The sequence below is a fragment of the Gavia stellata genome, chromosome 6 (genome assembly GCF_030936135.1).
Source record: "Gavia stellata isolate bGavSte3 chromosome 6, bGavSte3.hap2, whole genome shotgun sequence".
Classification (NCBI taxonomy): domain Eukaryota; kingdom Metazoa; phylum Chordata; class Aves; order Gaviiformes; family Gaviidae; genus Gavia; species Gavia stellata.
In genome coordinates this window covers 57,448,315-57,471,123 of record NC_082599.1, presented here as the reverse complement: position 1 = coordinate 57,471,123, position 22,809 = coordinate 57,448,315, and the positions used below count along the sequence as shown (strand labels likewise).

General features: G+C 45.4%; 1 protein-coding gene across 1 annotated transcript in view; it reads left to right on the top strand.

Annotated features, from left to right (window-relative positions):
- The first annotated feature begins 19,511 nt into the window (after positions 1-19,511).
- Positions 19,512-22,809, top strand: part of GLI3 (GLI family zinc finger 3) — a 191,268-nt gene continuing 187,970 nt past the window's right edge. Inside the window, exon 1 of the mRNA XM_059818324.1 lies at positions 19,512-19,635. Within this exon, the coding sequence (XP_059674307.1) occupies positions 19,512-19,635 (124 nt within the window). The remainder of the gene's footprint in view (positions 19,636-22,809) is intronic.

Sequence of the window (22,809 nt, the reverse complement as noted above, 5' to 3'; positions counted from 1 at the left end):
GCAAAACAATAATTCTCTGTGAGGCTGCAAACAGAAACGTGTCAGCAAAAGAAATTCTAAAAGGGAAATTGATAGTGAAATTCCTAGGACCAGTTTAACCTTAAAAGATAAATGAAATGCAAAGAATTACGAGTAAGTAACAAACCTCAGGTCTGCGATATTTATGTAAGTTTAGGTATGTTCCACAACATGACAACGTTACGTTATATTGCCGTTAATCTAGAAGGGTAAAAAATTGCAAGCAGACTGCAAGAAAAATCATGATATTGGCTCCAAATTTTTTATTAAAGTTCAGTAGTCCATCTCCCAGTCTTCCTCCAGGAATATAGTGGGTACTATACTGCCTTTCTCACAGACAAGTAGAAGAAATTTGGCTTCCACCAAAGACCTAAATTAGACTAGTGTGCAGTGGCACCTCAGTTTATAATTTCTTTTAAAACCAAGAGATTCCAACTAATTAGTTCTTTTCCCCACTTGGGCCCCATCTACCCATTTGCCTTCCCTACATCAATTCCCTGTTAGGACTGCAGTTAAGGTTTTTGCCCTGACCGTTCTATCCCTCCCAAATTTGGTCACCTCCACAGCCCAGTTCTGCATCCCACCTTACGCTGTGCACCTTTCCCTGTACCCCTAGCTGCTCCTTCTGCAGACTCGGAGGATTTTGACACGGTACCAACTCGTATCCCTCTTTTTCTGCCACCAGCTACCTTTTGAGACCTCTCTGCTGTACTGGACAGCCATGCAACAAGAGGGCGGGAGCAAGATGCCTGGCCAAGTTCTCTCGTGATGGATATTGCATAAATGACCAGAAATCACTGTGATTGATTGCTCCATTTTCTAGTGCTCCACCCATGCTCCCTGTGGTCGCCCCTGGGAAAGCACAGCAGATGTGCCCATTTCATAGAACTTACTCCAAGAAGGTATATGCCTGTTGGGAAAACCATTATTATCTTGATAGCTTTATCTGCTGGGGGGTGACACTTACCTGGATAACCAGCAACAGGTAGGTGGGTGTCTGGCTGCTGAGGGGGGGGTGGGTGCTGATGCTCCAAATTGCGCGTGTGTGAGGGGGTGGGAAGCCCAAAGGGTAGCGGGTACCAGGAAAGCTGGAGACGGCACTCTCCAGGGGCTGAGAATTCACTGGGACTGGAGAGAAGGTGGAAGGTGGTGCAGCTGGGAGTGGTGAGAAGACGGGCTCTTGGTGTGACTTAATATCAGGTCTTTTGCGTTGCAGCTGGTGTCAGCAGAGCGCCTGCTCCTTCTGACTGTGCTTTCCTGGAACAACGGCTGCAACAAAAAGGGAATATAAGCGCACAGCCTGGAGGCCTGTAATTTTCAAGGCATAGGCTGAGAAGAAGTGGGGACATAAGGTAGGCTGAAAAAATGCAGGAGTATTGTGCGCGATATAACTTTTGGCAGAAATGTCCTGTGGTTGTGGTATCTTCTGTCAGAGAGATGGGTTTTGGCACCGACCAACAGGTCTTCTGCCAGAGCCAATTCCTATTTGCAGGGAAACATCATAGAGAAATCTCGGAGGTCAGTTTCTCTTGGAGGGGCAAACCAGATGCGTGGAAAAATCATTATATTTTATTAATATATAGTTTTTGTCCTGCTGTTGCGTCTTTCAAGCATGATTCCTCTGAAGCAGACATGAAAGATGTTAAGAAAGGCACCTCCCTAAACAGAGCTGCCCATTTTCATTTTGTTTAGCTGAAGGGTCTTGGACACTCTAAGCTTCTGTTATGCGCTTCATTGTCAAGGTGTTGAAACATTTACAATCAGTTTCAAACGGCAAATGTCACCCACTCTCCGATGGTTTTTTATTTTCTGCTTGGCCTGACCATTCAGACAGGCACAGGCAGAAACCTTGGGTGTTGTTTCTGTGTTTCCCTTCTCTCAAGACTTTCACCGCTCAGAAATGCGTCACGAGTCTTTTTTCGGTTTTCGTAAGCAGAGCTCAAAGCATTCTAGCTGCGCTTTAGTTTTTAAAATTTCTTGACTGTCTTAATTTTGGTGGGAGTTGAGTGTAGTGAAATGTTTGGAGTTTTTAACCTCAAATCAGAAATGTGTGCCTTGATCAGAGCTGGTGTGAATCAGAATAAAATAAAAAAAAGAAAGATAAAATATATTTTTACGACATGACAAGATGTCCAAACTCTCAGGAAATAGGAACTTCTTTTTTCAAAAGTCCAAGAGGAATACTGATTTGAAGGGCCACCCTCAACTTAAAATCATGCCCCTGTTTGAACAGCTTTTCTACCTAGTGTTACAATTAGTATCTTAAGATCGCCAGTACAGAATTATAAACGGTTAGACAAACAGGATTTTCCACATTAATTTGTTCCTTTTATAAAGTAACACCTTGTATGTCGGTTAATTTCCCCTGTTACTTTTAAGGGCTTTCATTATGCAAAGAGGAAAAAAAAGTTTAAGAAAAAAAGTGATTGGAAAAATACAAAGGAATAGGCGATAAGCAGAAAAAGAGAGAAGGGAACTGTGGGCTGAAGGCAACGTATGGCTCTTAAAGGGATCGCTAAAGGGACCGGAGTTTTGCCTAAACATTCTGTACACCACCACCCCCCCAGGCATATATACATATATATGTAGAAACCAAAACATCCGCAGTACCATATCACTATTGTCGTAATACCATGAAACAGCCAACGTTTTCCCAGAAAAATGGGACCGGAAAATGAAGTCCTCTAAGATGAAAAAAAGTGGAAGAATATCCGCTCTTGATCTCTCTATTCAGATCCTGCTGTTGCGCAGGCCTCCTCCCCCGGGAGCGCTACGCCTGCCAGCGGTATCGGTTGGGCAACCAAGGGCTGCTCGTCCTGAGCAGGGGCAGATTTGCCCGTTGGCGCGCGGGGAAATCGCCGGCTAGGGAGTCGTGGCACCAGGCTCACGGACTGCTGCCCTTTCCGTCGGCTCCCGGTGGTCGCCCGTAACTCCCCGCAGCGCACGGGAGTCGGGCGTTGGGGATCCGCCGGCCCGGGCGTGTGTGGCAGGTCGGATGATGCGCAGCTCTCGCTCACCAGGAAAGCATTTGACTACTGTGTCTGTCCTGAAAGTCAGGGGTGTGCCTCTTTGCACCCAGAGATTTCGAGGTGCCAAAAACCCACCAGTGAGTCTGGGGAAACTTGGGCTGAAGTGGTCTTTGGGTCAGATAAGACTGCCTTCTCTTCGTTCCTGAAAAACCTCATGAACCAAGTCGCCCCCAACCACAAATACCTGCAGCTTTCTTCCATAGGAAAAGGAACATTTTCAATGGCGAGACTACGGGAAGCTGTATGAAGTGCACAGCATCGCAGGCCAGTCTTTCACGGCCGTCAGCAAACACGCCCTTCTTCGAGAACCATTCTTTTTTGCGGGACTTCTCAAACGCTTAGGGTGGCCCCAGCTTAGGTACCTTGCTAAATCGTCTACATCAGTAACAAATCTTGGCTCTGCTGCGAGCCGTGTTACGTGCAAAGGTGCGTACAAAGTATTTGACATTGTGATGGCAACAACTTAAATATATAGGCTTTTCCTGAGAGCCAGCCCCACCTTTTGACTTGGTGGAAAATGGTTACAATAACATTCGTTTAGGTTTTCTCTGACTCTTTTAATACCGGAGGAGCAATCTGTGGGACTAGAAAAAGGCAAGGTGTCCTGTCAGGACGTATCATTTCCCGAAGGATGGACATATTGGAACAAAGAAGTTTTGGCATCCTAGTTCCAGCTATTTCTGATGCGCACTGCTGCGGGAGACCTGCTCGCGCGGAGCCGGGCGGGAGGACGGGGATGCGGGGCAGGGAGGGAGGCAGGCAGGAGCCCTGTCTTGCAGCGAGAAGCCGAGGCCGGAGGAGCCGGGCAGGGCGCTGGGGAGGCGGGCGGGCGGGCCGGGACAGGGCGAGCAGGCGAAGGCACCGCTGCCACCCCTCCCCTCGCCCAAGCGCTTGCATTTTTCCCCGAAAGCGCTGTTTTTCAGTGTCTCGTGGCTTAGGAGAAACTTTCCGTCAAGTCCCACAGTCAAGTCAGCCTGCGGGGCCAGAGCAAGCGCGAACCCAGAAGCCGCAGCGGAGGGAGAAAACCCCCCCGGGGGCACGTCTTCTCCCCGAAAGCCCTGATTTTTTTGGGGTGGGGAAGGCCCCGACCCCTCAGGGCGGGAGACGGGGGGGTCCAACGCGCCGGGGCGCGGGGAAGGGGGGCTGCAGATGCAGGCTGAGCTGAGGGATGGAGCGGGAGAGGAGGAGGAGGAGGAGAAGGAGGAGGAGGAGGAGGAGAGGGAGGAAGCGCGACCCGCGGCGGAGGGGGGCCGCGCCGGGGGGGCCCGCCGTGGCCCCGCGCTGCCTCCCGGCTGTGGGCGGGGTGTCGCCGCCTTCGGGCCGCCGCCGGGGCGGGCCGGGCCGGGCCGGGGGGATGGCGGGGGAGGAGGAGGAGGAGGAGGAAGGGGGGAGCGGGGGTGTCATGCCGAGCGCGCGCGTCGCAGCCCGCCAGGCCGCGGCCCGACCCGCACCCCGGGGCGCAGCCCTCCGCCCTCCGCCGCTCCCCCAGGCAGGCGGCCCCGCTTCCCGCCGGGCCCGGGGCATCCGCGCCCCGAGCAGCAGCCAGCCGCGTCCCAGACGGGCCGAGGGAGGGGCGGGGGGGGGAGAGGGGAGCGGAGCCCCCTCCGCCGCTCGCAAGGAAGAAGGGGAGGGAGGGGGGAAAGTTTAGCGGAGGGTGTTTGAGTTGGGAGTTATCCCTAAAGAGCCTTTCCCCTGCTCTGATCCAGAGGGCAGCGCTGGGAAGAGGGGGCGGCGGCGGCGGCGAGGAGCCCTGCAACATCTGTGGAACTTGGAGGAGGCGGCGGAGAGAGGCGTGCGAGAGGGGGGAAAGCAGAAGGGACAACTTTTCCGACACGTGAGTATCTCGGCGCGGTGCGTTCGTCCCCCTCCTTCGGTGGCTGCGCCGAGGCAAAACAATGCCGGGCGGCGGCGGCGGGGCTGGGGGGGGCGGACGGGACGGGACGGGACGGAGGGCCCCCCCCCCCCTTCCCTCCGAAAACAACTGTTCGGAACCAGGCGGTGGATTTGGGTTGGGGTTTGGGTTCTTATTTTTATTTTTTGCTCCCCCTCTTCTTCTTTTCCTCCTCCCCCCCCCGCTCTTTTTGTTGAACCAAATCAGAAATGTCAGTCAGTGCGGGTGAGTCAGGAGGGATCAGATTACAAGATCACTGAAACTGATGTCGGATCCGCGCACACACACACACACACACACGCACGCACGGAGGCAGAGGCGCGGGCTGCTCCCCGCGGGAGGCGGGCAGGGATAAAACAACCACCACCGCCACCCTCCCGGCCCTCCTCTGCCGCCCCTGTCCCGGGTCCGTCCCCCCGCCGTACTCCCCCCGCCTTCCCCCGGAGAATGCCCGCGGGCCGCGGCGGGGGCCGGCCCCGCTAGCCGCGGCGGCGGGGGAGCGCCGCGGGGACGAGCCGCGGCGGCCCCGGCCCTCGCCCATGGGCAGCGCGGGGGCTCGGCGGCAGCGGCGGCGGCGGCAGGTACGTACCCACTTGGGCGAGAAGTTCTTTGTTCCCCGGCCTCCGCTCCGGGCCACTTTCTTCTCGTCCCCCAGCGCCCCCTCCGCGCCCCCGGCCCCCTTCCCGCTGCCCTAACCTGGGGGCGGGGGGTGCGGGGAGCGAGGGGGTCTCACCCCCAAAATGGCTGTCACGGAGCGCGGGAGTTGAGGGCGCGGGGAGAGGCGGGGGCATTCCCCGCTCCGGGCCGGGGCCGGGGCCGGGCCGCCCGCGCTCGGCCGCTCACGTCCCGCGGCGGAGCTCCCGATTTGCGGGCGGCAGCTGCTGCTTTATTTCCCTTCCCCTCGCCTCCCCTCCCGGAGCGACTCCCGGGCGTGTTTCACGCCCGCCAGGCGGGAGGCCGGCCGCAAACTTTGCAGGGGGAAAGGCGCTGTCACCGGTGGCGGGGGGCCCGCCGTTGCGGCCGCCGTTCTTCCCCGCCGGCGGCTCCCTGAGGGGAAGGGGAAAGTTGCGTCCCGGCCGGGGCTGGGGGTGCGCGGGGGTGCGTGCGCCTTTTTGGGGTGTGGGGGGGGGGGGGCGTGCGCGGCGCGGCGTGGGGCTCCGCTCCTCCCTGCCGCCGCCGCGGGCACGGGCTGGAAGTCGGGGAGCGCGGCGGGCCGGGCCGAGGCGGGAGGAGCGGGGCGGCTGCCCGCGGCCGGGGGTGGGGAGCGGGGGCGCCCCGGGGGAGCTCGGCGGAGCCGCCCCGCGCCGGCAGCGCGGCCCCTCCTCGCATGGCGCAGCTGCGAAGGGTGCGAGGAGAGGGGCTGCCCCGCGAGCGGAGTTAGCCCGCACGGTCGGGGTGCTGGCACGGCTCCTGCGCCTCCGGCCGCGCTGCCCGGCGCTCCGCCGCCCGTGCCCACTCCCAAATCCTCGCACCACGTGAAGAGAAAAGGTAAAAGGAAATCCGCCCCCCCCTCACCCTCCCAAATTTTCTTTTTTAACCCTCTGGTGCGTAGTTGTGATCCGGTGCGGTGTCCGTGGCCTTCTGCCAGTTTGTATGTAGATGTATTTATGTAAAACATTTTCTCTCAGCTCCTTGCCAGCTGTTCCACATTTTCCAGCTGCCACTTCAGTTTGAAATGATGGACCGTACGGATCTCAAAGAGCCCTTTAGTCAAAGGTACGGATAGCTGTCCCTTTGATACACAGTGTCACGTTTTAGAGACCGCTTCGCTAAAGGAGTATCGGGTAGCAACCCACAGCAAAATACTCATCGCCGCCGCGCCCCTGCTACTTCCCGCTCGATTTTCAAGGCTCAATAAACGTGATTTTTTTTAAGCTTCAGCGTGCAGACTTCATTTCTTTTGTGTGCGCTACGGAAAAAACTTGGAAGCGAAATTTTTCGGAGGCCTTGAGATAGGTGGCTGATTAAATCAACAAACATTTTTGAGAGGGCACGGCTGCCCCTCTTTTCTCTGCGTGATGTAGGTGTCTGTTTTGAAACCGTTTTAAGTCGGTGGAACAGTGAGAAATCACTTCAGTTTCTCTGCGTTACAAAATTGTTTTTGATGTGGTGTGCAGCGAGATTACGGATTGAGATCTGCAAGAACTGGCCTTAAGTAGTTTGAATATTTGTGCAATTGCATTGTAATTTGGAAAGGTGCCTCACTGATTGATTCCTATAATTATTTCATTTAGGCCCTTTATTAAAAATTAATAATGATCTGACAGTTTCTTAATTACATATGTCATGATTATTTTGAAGGGAGACGAATGCAGTGTTTTAAAAGTAAAGTAACCTTAAAAATGTAAAAATTGCCGTGTCCGCACCACTGTATTTCGGTTGAGGAAATACATATTAAAAGTAATGGTGAATGAGTTTAGCTATGTAAACTGTAGGCAGCCTCCTGAGAGTTTGTTTATATAATGAAGGTTTGGGTTTAACTAGCTAGTATGTAAATACTTTCAGTTTGGTGTATAGCCCAATTCTAAAAACATAAATAATAGTAACTATGAGAGAAGGCTGTTCTAAGGGGGAGGATTATTTCTTTAAAAGCAGGATTATGTGATTCTGAATGAGTAAGAAGAATGAGTAAGAAAAGGACTCCCTCCGTGTATATATATTCTTTTAAGCAGCAGTGGAAGTAAAACTATGGCTTCAGGTGCCTAAATGAATGCACTCTTGCATTCCGATAATTGCAGCTGGTTTTCAGTAGGACATGCTGTTTTCCAGAGCATTTCTGTGGAAGTACTACGAAACAAAGACATCACCTGCATTTTCCTGCCTGAGTGGAGTAATGTTTTTGGCTTGAGAAGGCATGCAGTGGCCAAGACAACGTTCACTGCTATAAGTAATCTTCACTTGTGAGAGAGACGTCGTGCATTTTCAAACCCAAAACCATTTTGTAACTAAGAAATTAAAGTATCGATGGTTATAAATCATCCCTGTTTGTTTTGGAATCGGTGTTAGAGAAGCCAAAATTCTCAAGTTTTGAGATGTCATTATAATTCGTTCATCTTGCAGATTACTTAATTTTTTAACAAGATAAATGTCTGCGTTTGATACTGACCCATGAAAGTTTCAGTTACGCTTCTCTGCCTCGTTTTTGGGAAAGCTGTTCCATTACCTGCACTCCGTGGCGTGTTCGAATTTCATCCTGCGCATTCAAGGAAGGAATGGCGTATTTCTGGGTTGCAGAGTGTGAGTGAAAAGTTAGTCATCTTTGCCTGATAAATAAGGAATCCGATGGTTATTAAAGCAGGATTTATTTGGAGTTATGGAAGGAAGCAGTTTAATGATCAGTGTTGCATGCACTCAACTGTATGGAGACAGTAATGTACAAAGAAAAAGCAGACTTGAAGGAAAAGTGAATCAATGAGTCATGAAATCCTCAGGAAAACCTTAGTAATGGAATGTTAATGCTTTTAGACTATAGTAGATTATCTTAAAAGTCAGACTTTTCTTCTTTATGCAATTGTTGTAAATCCCTAGCTAGAGAATACTTTGAAGAAGGCTTTAGTTTTTCTGGCACTCATATTCTGCAGTCATTCTGGTTGTTTTGGAAGAGTCAAGAAATTTTCTGCCAACTTGCAGTTAGGCAATTAAAATGCTAAAATGGCTACAGAGGAAGCTTTTTATTCAACAAAAGGTTCAGCTGTAATAATGATTTCAAGTTGTCTTTTAAGCATAGGTTTTATAGGCGCCCTCCCTTTAGACTTTGTCATTTTTATAAGGGAATTGATTTGTTATACTTTAGAATCAAATAAAATGAGGCAGAATAAACAAAAATAGGGCATGGGTGCTGCTGCAAACTTTTCAAGTTCTTTCAGTGCATTTTTCATCTTCACTTTTATTTGATAGGTCTGTGAAATAGAGCTGTAGACTGGCAAAGACTTTAAATGAAATTTCACACTTTGATGATTTTTTTTTAAACTTTGATATATTGACAGCAAAAGGAGCTGCAAAGCTTTTATATAACTTGAGCAGTAACGCCAAGCAGCAGTCAAACGTCTCTATGCATTTGTGTTTAACTGCAGAAGAAAAACATGTCCATGGGCAGTAGAGGGTTCTTATCAACTCCCTAATCCCAGATCCCAGCAAACCTTGAGGGCATGCCTCAGATCTTGCTGAAATCATTGTAGACTCTCACAGTTTGCAGATTAAATATGCTATGTGTTCCTGGCTCCAACAACAGTTTTATGAGCCCACTAAGCTTCCTGTTTTAAGATCCTTTTCTGAAGTTTTTAGGAGCTGCTAAAGGCGATGCTGTCTATGGCAAGTGGTACTTGTTAATTTAGAGACACTTCAGATATTTCATTCTGTCTGTAAAAATGGCCAAAATTGCTATTTTCAAATTGGAAGTCGAGTTGCACTGAAAAAGAGAGCCCCTTTAAAGAGGGATTCTGTTGTTTTAATGTGTTTGTCAGTACACAAGGTTGCAAAGTTTATACGAGGCTTGATTTGTTTTATGGGGGTTTGACTTGGACCGGGCCCTTTTAAAAGGAGACTTTTTCAGTTGTAATCCTAAGCACAATGCAGCTTTTAGTACATAATTTCTGAGCCTCTTTTAACCAATTGTATTTGTAGCAGCTCATTAAAGATACCTTTGAAGTTCTGGTTCTCCTTTAAGTGTCAGAGAAGGGAAAATGTATTCTGCCAAGGGTGAATTTCAGTGAATCAGGTAGTTAACCCTGGGATTTGTCGCCCCTTCTGAAGGAATGGTGTTGCACCTCGAATGCTGGGTCCCGTCTTCTTTCCTAGCTGCTAAACAGTTAACTCTCTCGTTTTCTTCACTGTAATCATGTTTATGTATTTGGTGTAATAGTTGTAATTAAAAAGGAAAATACTTATTGTCCAACAACATGTGTCACGTTATTCCCCAGAGAACTTGAGCCAATTCTGTGCTTAAAGGTTATTCAACGAATGAAATTTTGAAAGCCCATTTGTCAAGGTAGTGCCCGGTTTCTGTTAGTTTTCAGCCCCCAAATTCATTGTCTGCATGGCCCAGTCATTAGTCATCAGTGTATTAGTGCTGCCTTCAGGCAACGCTGCCCAGCACTTCTTCACACCATTACAGCTCTGAAAGTGTACTCTGCCGACTTGTAGAATTACTGCTCTGATTTCCGCTTGGCTGGGTTTGAGGTAAGTCCCCTCCCTACCTTCCAGCTCCCTCTTAATCCCTGCTTTCTTTTAAGGCGGCTTTCTGCAGAGATTTAGGGGAAAACTTTCTTAAAGGTTGTGCTGGCATCACACTGTGGTTTTGTTGTGGTGTACGCTGTGCATGTAAGTTCTACCTGCGTTACCTTGAAAGTGTATTAAATTGGCCGCTGATCTGAAGAGTTGGTTTCTCTCTCTCTTTAAGAACGAAACAAGGAACAAGACAATACATTGATCTTAAAAATGCCTGCAAGATTATTTAGATTACAACAAGGGGCGAACTAATTGGGGTAGAATGCGTGTGTCTCTGAATAGCTGCTGGGTGTCAGAACTGATAACATCAGAATCCACTACCAAGAGATCTGACTGAATAATTTTCTGAGCTGAAGTTTCCACTCTAACGTCGAGTTATTTTTTGCACTGATTACCAAGACGAGTAATCCTTTTCTTTTAACCACGCTCAAAATGCTGCTGTATTTTTCTGGTGTCTGATACTTAGGTCAGGGCTAAAGGACCCAAGTAACCTTTTGGTGGTTTAGAGCTGAACCTCCCCCAAGTATGTTTGCTGCTTCGTATGATCCTGTTTTCTTTACATACAAATCTGTTAATGTCAAGAAAATCAGCTGCGTGTAGAGAATACTTCATCCAGCTGCCCAGAGAATGAAGCCTTCATTAAATAAGATGTATGAATACCTGAAACCGAATAGTCAGAAACACAGATCAAGTTAGTGCCACTTCAGTACAATGTCTGCTGTTCTGAACGGCGTATATTAAAATGAAATCCTAGCACTACCGATTCTTGACTAACAGGACATGTGGTTTGGTGTGGTTTTGCTTGGCTCTTCAATTCACTATGGATGTTTTTTCCGGGAAAATAAGACAGCTGTATAATTCTGTGATTACGCTGTTTGAACAGGGATAGTGGATTGCGAAGTAATTTATACTGCAGCAGTTCAGAGTTGTCCTGTTGTATTTTGTCAAGTTACAGAAACGTGAAGGAATCATAGTGCAGTTTTACTGCTACTATGAGACAGGTGTAAAACCTAAAAGAAACTGTAAAAGCTGAAGATAAAGTTTTATAAAGTACCTTTCACACTTGGAAGCTCTTCCTGGATATATGGAGCTTTCCTAGCTCTTTTACATGTTAAAACATCTGTGTTGGGTTAGAATGTGGAATACTGGGTGAAGGCATCCCTTAACCTGAGAGTATGCTGAGGAGATAAACAGGCTTCCAGGAATGGGACTGGCGATCAGAACGTGGCACTTCCAAAAACATTCTACTTGATTCCTTTAATCTTGTTTTAAAATGCTAATTGTAAAATACGGAATACAGTCTTCTTTCATTTGCATATCATAAGTTGGAAACAGAAGGCGCATCTTCGCAATAGATGTATATTAAATATATTCTTCCTTGAGCTCAGTTCCTGTATAGATTGACATTGATGTATAGATCCAGTTTTGATTCTAAGGAAACTTTCATCTGTTGGGATTGATGAGATAAAGCAAAAAGTGCCGAGAAAGTGGTCATGCCATTGGAATTCACGTTTAGCTCCGGTGCTCTACATTAGAATATTTCTGCATTTTTCTGTGGCGGTTGTAGTGACTTCTTCTTTGATGAAGTAAATAAATCACGATGCAAACCACACCCATTGCAGGTGTTTGTAATTTGCTTCACCAAGCTGTTTGTCGAAAAACCTGGCGAGAAGGGAAAGAAGAAAACATCCTATATCGTCACCATAAGTGTTCCTAGTGCTAATAACAGTATCAGCAGAGGAAGTCGTAGGGTTTGTTATCAGCGCGGCAAGTCTTGCTGGTTGTCCTCCTGTCTGCGTATTCCTGTCCTTTCTAATCTTGAGCATATGAGTGCTCTAAATCGGGTTTCATAAAACGAGTGTTTTACAGAAGGAAGTCACTGTGGTATTACTTAAGGTGGTTTTGGGTTTAGTGCTGCTGAATTCCTGAAGAAAGATAGGGGCAAAAACTGCGTGTAGACTTGGTAGGGAAGTTTGAAGTGTCGCCACTTACTTTAACCTATTGCTACAGACAGTGAAGTCCACGAGAGATTTTTTTTTTTTACCCCTGTGCTAATTCTTTTACAGCTAATCTTACTTTGACATAATTATTAGAGTTTTTCCTGCTGCCGAGTTTGAAGCACAAGGACATGTAGGATTGCAAAACAAGCAGTAACACAGCTTGCTCTGAATTTTCTAGCAATATTAGGCAGTTTAATTGGCAGCAGTTCTGATTTCTTAAGGGCAAGTGCATTACCGTTTTCAAACCCACCCCCCTCCCCAAATATATTTGCAGATTTGGAGACTTGAAAAATGTGTGGCACTTTCTGCTTTTTAAGAAATAACCTTTGTTCTTTCCATTGTCTGTATTTACATAGTTTGTAAGAGAGTCAAAATGAGGAATAAAGAAACCCAAGACCATGTGATTAAAATAACAAATGCTTAGATGCAGAGTTAAGTGACCTGGTTTGTTTGTTTGCTTTGGGGGTTGTGGTTTTTTTTTTTTTTTTTTTTTTTTTTTATTTTTATTTTAAAGTTCAGTTATTTTAACTCTAAAGACTCTTGGATAATGAATGGATTATGAATTTTTATCTCCGAGGATACATCATATCGGAAATGTAAAGCCACTAAGGTGTGTTGTACATTCTGTCTCTGTATCCCTCAGCTTTGTGTTGCATGTCCCCAAACAACAACTTCTGTGAGGGATGCACTGTTCGGATATGGACAGCTTGACCCGAATCCTTCAATGTTTTATCCATTAAATTCTGTTTACTGGGTAAGAAACTGTGAATCATTTCTTTCCTGGCGGAAAGCTGTTTTATTTAGATACAGAGTTTAATCTGTTGAAGTAACAGTAAAAACATTTAGTTGGGGTTATACTTAACAGCTTTCTAATTCCCGTATCAAAAATAGGGATAATTTACTTGTAAGAGTATGTGGGTGATGTGTATTAAAAGCAACTGAGGTGCTGCCTGCATAGAAAGTGCCACTTAGTGATCGTACTGTACGTGTATGTTTTAAATATTTTCAGAACTTTTGGTAATCCGGTTTATCTGTAGCAGAAAGATGTAAGCAAATGTAATTCCTCTGGAGTCGAGCAATTATTACACTACACAGTAGTTCAGTGTATGCCGTAGAATAGTTTCTCACTTAGGATCTTAATCAGGAGGATGCTAATAGCACTGCTTTGCCTAGCTGATTGCCTTTGTGTTTGCGATCCCGCATTATTGTTGCCACAAGCTATTTAACCTATCAGGAACAGATCAGATCATCATTAACCAGGCTTTAGGTCTAGTTGTTTTTCAGTCTTTATGGGGGGAAGAAATCAAAGGAATGCAACTCAGGAGAAGACAGCAGATAGTAATGAATTTGGGAAGATTGTATTAATATGTGTGGTGCCCTATAACTTGGGGTATTTTTTAATTTCAAGCAACAAATCCGCCTATCTGATTCTGTCGGGGGGGGTGTGTGTGTGTGTGTTGTTGTTTTTTCTTTTTTTCTTTCTAACTTTACTTTGCATTTCAAAACAGATTTAGGAGAATTATGCAGTTAGCAACTAGTGCATCTATAGATCATGCATGTAATTTAAACAGAGATCAGTATTGCGAAGTAGAAGATACCTTTTTCCCCCAACTTATTAGTGTTTTGTTGTGGTTTTACATATAACGGATATAAGACTATTATTTGTGCTGTTTATATAGGTCTTAGTCTTACTGTGACCAGTTATCTCGACAGGGAAGAATCCGAACAAAATTTGCCCAGGTGTAGTTAATGGGGGTTGCAGAATTCTGGTTTAGCTTACAAAGAACTGAGGAAAGAGAAAACTATTTCAAAAATGTGTAGCATTTAGATTAGTTCCTATAGCTATTATAAAAATGGTGAGATGTGCCAAGAGGTTAATGTTACAACTGGAAGATATTTCTTAAAATGTCTGAGCACCTGTGTGTTTTTCAGCAAGTACTGTCAGGGGTAACTTTGTCAGTGCAGCTTTGCCAGCAGGTTTGATGGAAAGCAGTGCTGAAATCGAGGTGGGTTTTGGAAGTTAAATGTACCTGAATCAAGCCTATATAAATCAGTGTGAAATAGCTCCCGTATAATAGCATAAGGTTGTCTCATGTAAATTTTGCATCTGAATGTATCCGAACAAGACAGATTATTTTTTTTTTTCCATCCTTAAATAATCCCAAGGAACGGTGTAACCAGTTTTGATACAATTGGTAAAGGGTCCTTTATGTTTGAGAGAGACCGTAATTTCCTGATTGTTCTTCATGCCTCCCCTTGTGTTTTTCACTTTCATACAGTTGTGCTGTTCGAGATGTATTGTATCCCCAAAGACTGCTTCCAGTAGCGTGGATCAAAGTAGTACCTATGAACACCCTCACTACCCAGAGTCATTTCTGAAAAATTAAACATGCTATGTTTGCTTGCACGCTGATTGGGGCACTCTGGTTGCTGATAGCAATCAGTATGAACTTCCCTACTGCTGATGTAATGATGATGAATGCTGTGACACTGCTATTTCAGACAGCTCTTCTCAGCGGATGCAAACCACTTGTTAATGAATTGAATACAACTACAGCAGCATCGAATAAAACAGGGAAAGGATTTTTTTTTTAAAAGAAACCCCAACACATCAAAAGATACCCTCTCAAAAAAAAAGGCAACAAATAAAGGCAGAAGAAGGTTTAAGTTCACAAGAAACATAAACCAGTCTAACAAGCAAATTGAGAATTTTAGATTCTGATTCCCACCCAAGCGCTTACACTGAAGCAAGTAGTCTTGTTGAGGTCGGTGAGTCTATTCTCATGAATAAGGATTTGCATGGTCTGGTCTTTAAAACTAACTTGCTCAATATAAATGCAACTATTTAAAAAGTAATTCAGAGAGGAAAAGGAGCACAGAGCTGAAGGTTTCTTGGAAAATCGAAGCGTATGTTCAGAAAGGGTCACGTTTCCTGCGCTTCCAGGCAGAGGGTTGCTCCACTGCTTTCGGTTAGTTGGCACTGTGAGTAAATGAACAAAAAGATTTTTTTTTCTCCCCAGTATATTGATACGATTATTTTTACCACTGTGGGGCACAGTTTTATGACCAGCACACGTAGGGACTGGAAATTATATCGTTTCAAATAGCATGAAAGAATTTTTTTGTTTGAAATACATTTCCAACATATTGTCATTTGTTGATGCTCCTTTTAAAAGAGACGGTTTCCTCATTTAACTAGTTCATTCCAGTAGCTTGTTCCTAAAATTTCTCCCAATTTAATATGCAATTGGTGAAAGTGTACATTTATGATTTAAAAAGAAGAGACGCACCTGCAGGCAGGTTGCTGTTTTGAGAGGGATTAGGTTTAAAATGGGGATCTGGAATTAATTGTGCAGTGGGTTCAGGCTTTAGGGAAATTACAAAAAGGTTCAAGCATGGCTGAATGGGAAAAAGCCACGAATGTTTGCTTTCAGGAAGGAATGTTTATCCCTCTATTTACCTATGAAAGTTCAGGCTTTCGCCCATATACCGTTATAGCATTTTGTTGCCATTCATATGCACATGGAGATGCTGGATAGCCGCTGACAGAAACTAGCTTTCTGGTTTTTTGAAAGCAGAGCTCCTTGCTGCAGAATAGATAGATGTTGTCTCAGGTCTGGGGGCAGGAATGGGGAAGTCGCTGACCCACAGGCTGGGAGAGCCCTGTACACCATCACGTAAACCACTTCGTGTTTTAATGGGAAGACGACGTTGGGCTGGCTGATTTTCAGAATGCTTTTTGGTAGGGGTTAGCAGCCAGTGGAAAGAAATCTTAACATCGTCCTCAACCTTTTTTTTTTTTTGGTAGGCTGCAATTCTCACATTTCAGTACAATTTTTGGGAGAAAATAAAAATCACAGCCAAAATTCAGGAGAATGATTCTAAAAGACATGTGTGTCTGGTTTGTGTTTTCAACTTGGGCTTAAGTTGGTCTTCAGGAAAGAAAAGATAAATTGATTTCCAGTTGACTGCTTCCCCATCGGGCACGCTTGGCAAAACGTACCGAAACACCTACCTCTAATTATTAGTCCTGCCATCTCTCCTGGCTTTCCTTGCTCTCCCAGCCGTGTATACCACCATGTAGTTGATACGGCACTGGAACTGCTGGAATTTTTGCAGATGCCCTTGCCACACGTGCGTGGGTTGGGAGCGGAGGAAGGAAGGCACGGGAGGAAACGGCTGCAGCGCCGGGGCCATCGGCTCGCGGTGCAGGGTGTAGAGCCCAGTAAGAAAGTTCAGTCGTGCGGTGTTCCCTCTTCCATGCTGACATGAATAAAAGCAGCCTTCTGTGTCTAAGCTAAGCAGACGTGAACCAGAACAGGTACCAGGAGCAGATGTTTATATTAGCTCGTGGCCAATTCTGCAATTTTCTGACCAAAAGTTCACTTTAAGCCACTGCATCCGGCCTCTGTTCTGCACCATCGTCCACACTAGGTAGCGTAAAACAGGGAAGTGATAGAGAGTGGTGGGAAATGTGGAATTACATCCCCTAGTCTTGCCTCCACTAAGAAAACGACTCCAAAGCACCAGAAAAATCTCTTTGGTAGGCTGTTGGGGAAAGAAAAAAAATAGCCAGGAAGATGGATGGATGCCAGTCTGAACAGCCACGTGTTGCTCTTGAATTGCCGATGATCCAAAGATGCTTTTTCAGGAGATTAAAGCTGCGTTAACTCCTTACATTACCTTCGTCTCCTTCCTTTTCTGAGCAGTGGTAGGATCAGATTGTAATGGAGGTACTGTCCTCCTGTGGTGGAGAGGGGAAGGAGGTGGAGATACCTGAGGGCTCCTTGCTCGTATCTGCACAGACATCTGCGTGGCAGGAGGCGGTGGAGCTGCTGGAGGTACCTGTCATCATTTTTGTGACCTCTGCCCAAATGTTTCACGCCACTCTGTTGGCCTTGTGAAATGGAGGCAAAGTATGTGGCTGCTTCCTTTCTGGTTGAGTAGGGAGCATAATTGTTTCCTTTCATGACTTCTACCCAAAAGAAACAGGCTTGTGAACCGAGGACAGAAGAAAATGGGGGACAAATTCTGCAGCTTCCCCCTCCAAGCTCTCACACAGTCAAACTCTGATGTAAATGAAGATGCCGCCCGAAAAGCAGACTTGGCCCTTAAAAGGCAAAACAGAAGAAAAGTAACCACAACTGAAAATGTATAGCTTTTTAAATTCCTTCAGAGACAGCAGAAAAAATTGCTCTTTTTCGGGAGTATTAAATAACTCAAAGGAGGGTAGTCAGAGCACAAGAGGGTACACTGAAGGACTCACTCACGCAGTGGCCGGAGGCAGGGTAGAGGCAGATTTTGGTATCTATGCGGCCAGGGCTGTACGGAGAAAACGAGCACGTTCAGGCCAGCGTGGGGTGAACAGCTTGGCAGCAGTGCCGGCATCCCCCCGATTTCTGCCAACGCAAGGGACTGAAGAGCCTGACATACATGATATATGTGATAACTGACCAAAGCTGCGGATGCTCTTGCATGAGGTGTGCAAGGGGAAAGGGGGAGAAAGCATGTGAGAAATTTGGAAAGGTGCTGTTTACAAAGCTCGTATGAGATCTCGCCTCGAGGAGATTTGTGCGTGGCTGGGTGTGCGTTGCTGGGTACAGGCGAGGGCTGTTGCAGGTTGAAAGTTGTTATATCTCTCATGCTTCATATTTGAGGACACCTGACATTCCCCTTCATGTCCTGGTAGGAAGTCGTTTTGCAGATCACAATAATACTTACAACACTGTAGCAGGTAGATCTTGAAAGTACTCTTAGATGTACTTCGCCATGGCAGGCAGAGCTTTGTTATTCCTGTTTTTAGCAAGAAGGGATCTCAAGGGAAGACAAATGCCTTGCCAAAGGTTGGACCAGTAGGTCAGTGACAGAGAGTGTCTGATATCTAGTCCAATTCTCTGGCTGTGCTGCCTAGCTAAATAATGATTCATTTAGTGATTGGGCTCTTCTTTGATCCCTACAGTATAACAATGAGGCTTTGGAGTGTTTTATTGTGCTATTAAAAAGAACTCCTACTAGGGAGGTGGGAAGGGGAAGGTTTACTAGACAGCTGTGTTTGTGCTGAATTGGCTTTGTAGCCTTTTCTTGGGTTTGTTTTTTTGGTTGTGTTTTTTTTTTTTTTGGCCTGTCAGAATTGGGGAAACACTTCATTATAGTTTACTTTGTGGCTTGTTTTGAAGCCTTTGTTTTTTTATTTCATTTAAATGTTGTTCTAGAACAGTGCGGCTTCCTTCCGTTTCAGACCCCTTAGCTAATGACTGTAGTGCTGCTGAGAGCTGAAAACACCCTCTTTATTTATTATTATTTTTTTGTTGATTGTTGCATAGGATTGTGTTCAAACTACCAAAGTACCCAGGTGCTTTGGTTCTAAGCATGGTGTGTGCTGAATATTGATGATTTGTGTAAAGCTTACTTAGACAGACTGGCGTGCATCAAGTTAAGCTGCAGAGCAGCGCTTGGAAAGGCTTGTGTTCTTCACAGCCCAAGATCCCTGCGGTCTCGGGGCCTGGCGTGGATACACTGCTGCACAAGCAGCGTTACCCTTTCGGAAGCTTGAGGGCTTCATGGGTTTATGTCAGGAATGTCGAAGCTCTGAGAATAAGGAGAAGTGATCTGTGGGGTATAAAATGAATGTGTCGCTGGAGATGACACTGAGAACAGCCAGGGAAGGCAGAATAACCAGACACACACCTCTGCAGAGGTTTCCAGCAGTTTCATGCAAAAGAAAGTGATCTCATTATCTGCCACTAGCAATAATATTTGCCTTCCCCTGTGGTTTTCAGGGTGTTGCTCCAATGCACTTTTGTTTGAGTTAGATTTCTGAACAAACAAAGTGAGAGATGTTTACACGAGTAGGACAAGGTGTAGAGATAGACAGGATAATTCTTGCTGCAGTGGGTTCAGATAGCGTGAATGTTGAAATTTAAATATTTGGCTTCTGTGGTCAACATGAAGGTCTGTCTTGATTTCTTTTGCGTTGTTCCAAAGTGCTTTGGACATAGGAGAAAAATACTGGCTTTTTTCCCCTGGGTCCATTGAAACCCTACAGGCTTGAAAAAAATGGACCTACCCATCAAGCAGCATAGTGGTTTGTGATGCTGATTCTCTTTAAAGGCAAACATGCTTATTTTTGGTGTTAGTGTTTCCTTAAATTCCTCAGGAATTCATGCATGCAAACATGACTCGATGGGCATCCAGAAATGGCCTGTGGACTGCTAATTCAGTTGTGCTGCAGGCCCTTCTTCAGCTGAGAGGTTTTGGGCTAAGCTTTCACATAGTATGTAAAGTTTATGGCTCTCTTGTTTCATTCAGGTATTAGTACAAGGAGAGCTGAAGTAATGAGAAGTCATCATGGAGGCGCAGTCCCATAGCTCTACCACGACGGAGAAGAAAAAAGTGGAGAATTCCATCGTGAAATGCTCCAGTCGAACAGATGTCAGTGAGAAAGCTGTTGCCTCCAGCACAACTTCCAATGGTGAGTAACAGCAGGGATTTACTAGCAGCCAAACGTACAGTAATTTTATGTTCACTGCATTCCTTGTGAATTGAGCATTTGCACCTGGATCAGTGTTTGTTCTAAGGAAAGGCTAAAGAAAACGAACAAGGGGGGGTGGTGGTGGTGGTGAAAAGTGGTAGGATACAATAAGGCCTGTTTTGGCATCAGGCGTAGTCTTTTTCTTCCAGATGTTCTAATTCGAGATGTAAATGTGCTAAGTTATTTATTATGGGAAGTTCCTGTTTTTGGCGTTTTGGAAATTGTCTTGATTAGCCTGGCAGGGCTTGCGAGTGCTTTGTATTTCGCCATTGAAATCTCTTACACTAGTTAGATAATTAGTTATTACAAAAGAGACAGCAGCAGCTCTGTCAAAATTAATGGCAAAGGTTTTTTTTTCTTCTCTTCTTTTACAAATAAACTTGCTTCTTGCAAAGGGCTGCCCCCACCTCCCCAAAGTTCTTTAATGGCCAGGGACGAAACATCAAGCTAAGAGCGTATCCTCCCGTGATTTCATTTCAAAGTTGTGAATCTACAGCGTGTACATTTGCAAAACTGGAGTAGTTTGCTTAATCCTCCCCAGAGGTTACCTCACTTGACAATTTTACATATTCTCTGCCTCTCCGGAGAGGGTGTAATCCCAGCCCTGGCCCTTTCATTGTTCAGTGTAAGTGGGCTGAGTGTATTGGTCCCTACTAATCCAAAACTCTCTTTACATTAGGAAAGAAAATTGCTTGAAAAGGTGTGGGCAGAGTTTAGACCTGTGGATTTCGGATAGCTGCAGATTAACTGTTGCTTTTTGCAAATCAGTCTAATAATGGCTAAAATTGGAAAATGTCTTTCTGCATATTTTGGAGTCCTGGTGTATTCCTGGCAAAACATTTTCTGTTCACCCTTTCTGCTTCCATCATGCTCACTCATCTGGGCTTGTGGTCCAGGTCACGTTCTCACTTTGATATCTTGGAGAAAGGTTTCTGCTTTCTCAAAGAAACACGTATCTCCCAGTAGACTAAAGCAGAAAATACATGAATCCTACAACCATACTAGAGGGGAATCTCTGTGGGTCAGTAAAAAGTAGATGGCACATGTCCCAGTATCCTTCTGTGTGACTGGACTTCAGATTCAAAGCAAACTCAGCACCTGCTGACCTACTAGTTGGAGTTGATCCCCATGAGAGTATAGAAACTCTCGATCAGCTATGGAAAAAGTTGCATCAGTTTTCTAAGGCATATGAAATTAGATCCTCAGCTGGTCTAAGTCAGCACAGATCCGTTGCTGTCAATAGAATTACAGTGGTTCACATTAGCTGAAGAGCTCCCCATTGTATTTTTTTTTTCGATAATAGGATTTTCCGCATCGGCCCAACTTTTCAAACAGATGCACACTTAAACACATATGCGTATTCTTTGATGTGTCAGGGGTTTGTACTTAAACTCGATATTGGCACATACCTTTGACTGTTGGGGCTAGCTTTAACGTTATCATTAAACATTTAGATTTAGAGGGCTAAAAATAAAGCCTTCAAGATGTTTTTGCCTAATTCTGACACTGACTTACCCTGTGGTCAAATAATATTCTCTCTCTATTCTACCTATCAGCTTTAATGGCAATGTTAGTTGTTAACTACCTGCTACAACTAGGTGGTGTATTACTGCATGTCAGGGGCATCAAACTCCCAAAAGCTAGAATGATTCTAAGTCTAGTAAATGACTAGAAATTTTTGTCACTGGAATTGTCTCCTGTTAATGGAATGAGATGCTAATGTAGTACACATCCTGAGGCCTGAGGCTGCCTTTGGTTAAGGTAATGGCAGTTACCTTTGTTTCCAGTGGGTAAGGGCTGGTCTTGTCAGTCTTTGTATTTAGGGAAGTCACCAGGATCTCCAAGGTTTGCGTTTCTCATCTACCTTCATGTATAATCAAGCAAATGACTTTCCAGAGATACAGGGTTGGGCTTCAAAGGGATAAAAAATTCCATTCCTTCCTCGATATGAAAAATTTCCTCTTAGTGTAAAGACTCCATGGAACATGTACCAAAACAAATACTAAAACCAAAACTTTAGGAACTTAAACCTGAGTTTTACTGACGCAATGTTTCAAAGTTTTGCTTCTTGCAGATGTGATTGTCATGATAAGGAATTTTGGTTACACGACCAATTTGCATGAAAGCTGGAGCTTGCATCGCATTTGCATCTTTTGTTCTTTAATGCTGGAATGAGTATTACTACAGCAACATCATCAGTTGATATAGGACACCACTCCTACAAAACAGAGAGCTTTAGTTGATTCAGTGCCTCTTTTTTGCAGAGGGCTGTGGTAATGTTAAGTGGTTGTGATTTGCATTTGAATGCTCTGTTAAACAAGGTAAGGTACCCTTAAAAATAACAAAAAGACAGAATGATGCTTGCTGTTTTTGTCAGAAGACTGCTGTCACTTCAGAGCAGCATCTAGGCAACATCTATATCAACGTCTCCTTGTAAGCATGTCTAATATCAGCGCTTCTCTCCTTCTGGACAACACATTCATTAACAAAGTTTGCAGGGTAACATGTACTTGAGCGACAGCTGTTTGAGGTGTGATGGAGAAACTAGTATTTTCTCAGTAGCTCTGCTGCCTTCTGAAGGAGTCACAACTTGGATCATAAATAGATGGAAAGCTGTTAGTTACGGGTTATGTGCAAAGCTTACAATCACAAAGAAACAAAGAAAATGCCATTATTTCAACAGCTTCCAAGAGTTGAGTAGCACACCCAGTAGCAGATTCTATGTTAAAATGAATATTGAGTGTGGAAAACTTTTAAATCACATGATGTGCAAACCGTTTATTGAAAAGCCTGCTGTAAACCTAGGTGCAAGGGAAAGAACGTGGGAAAGGTGATGTTAACCCTAACGCCGCGATGCAAGTTAGGAGGCCCAGGCTTGCGGGTGCCTCTTGAAAGGTACCAGCTGCACTGGTACCAGCCGCTTCTGCTGAGTCCTGTTGTTACTTCATACAAAAAAGACTTCTGCTGCACTCACCTAGCTACAAACTCTGACTATATTGCTAAGATGCTCGCACTGTGTTAGATAAGGGCCTGCCAGCGTTTCTGTTATAAATGCCTAATTTCAGGGATTTGTAACTAAACTGTTAAAATGTGCTCCATGCCGAAACATGTGGG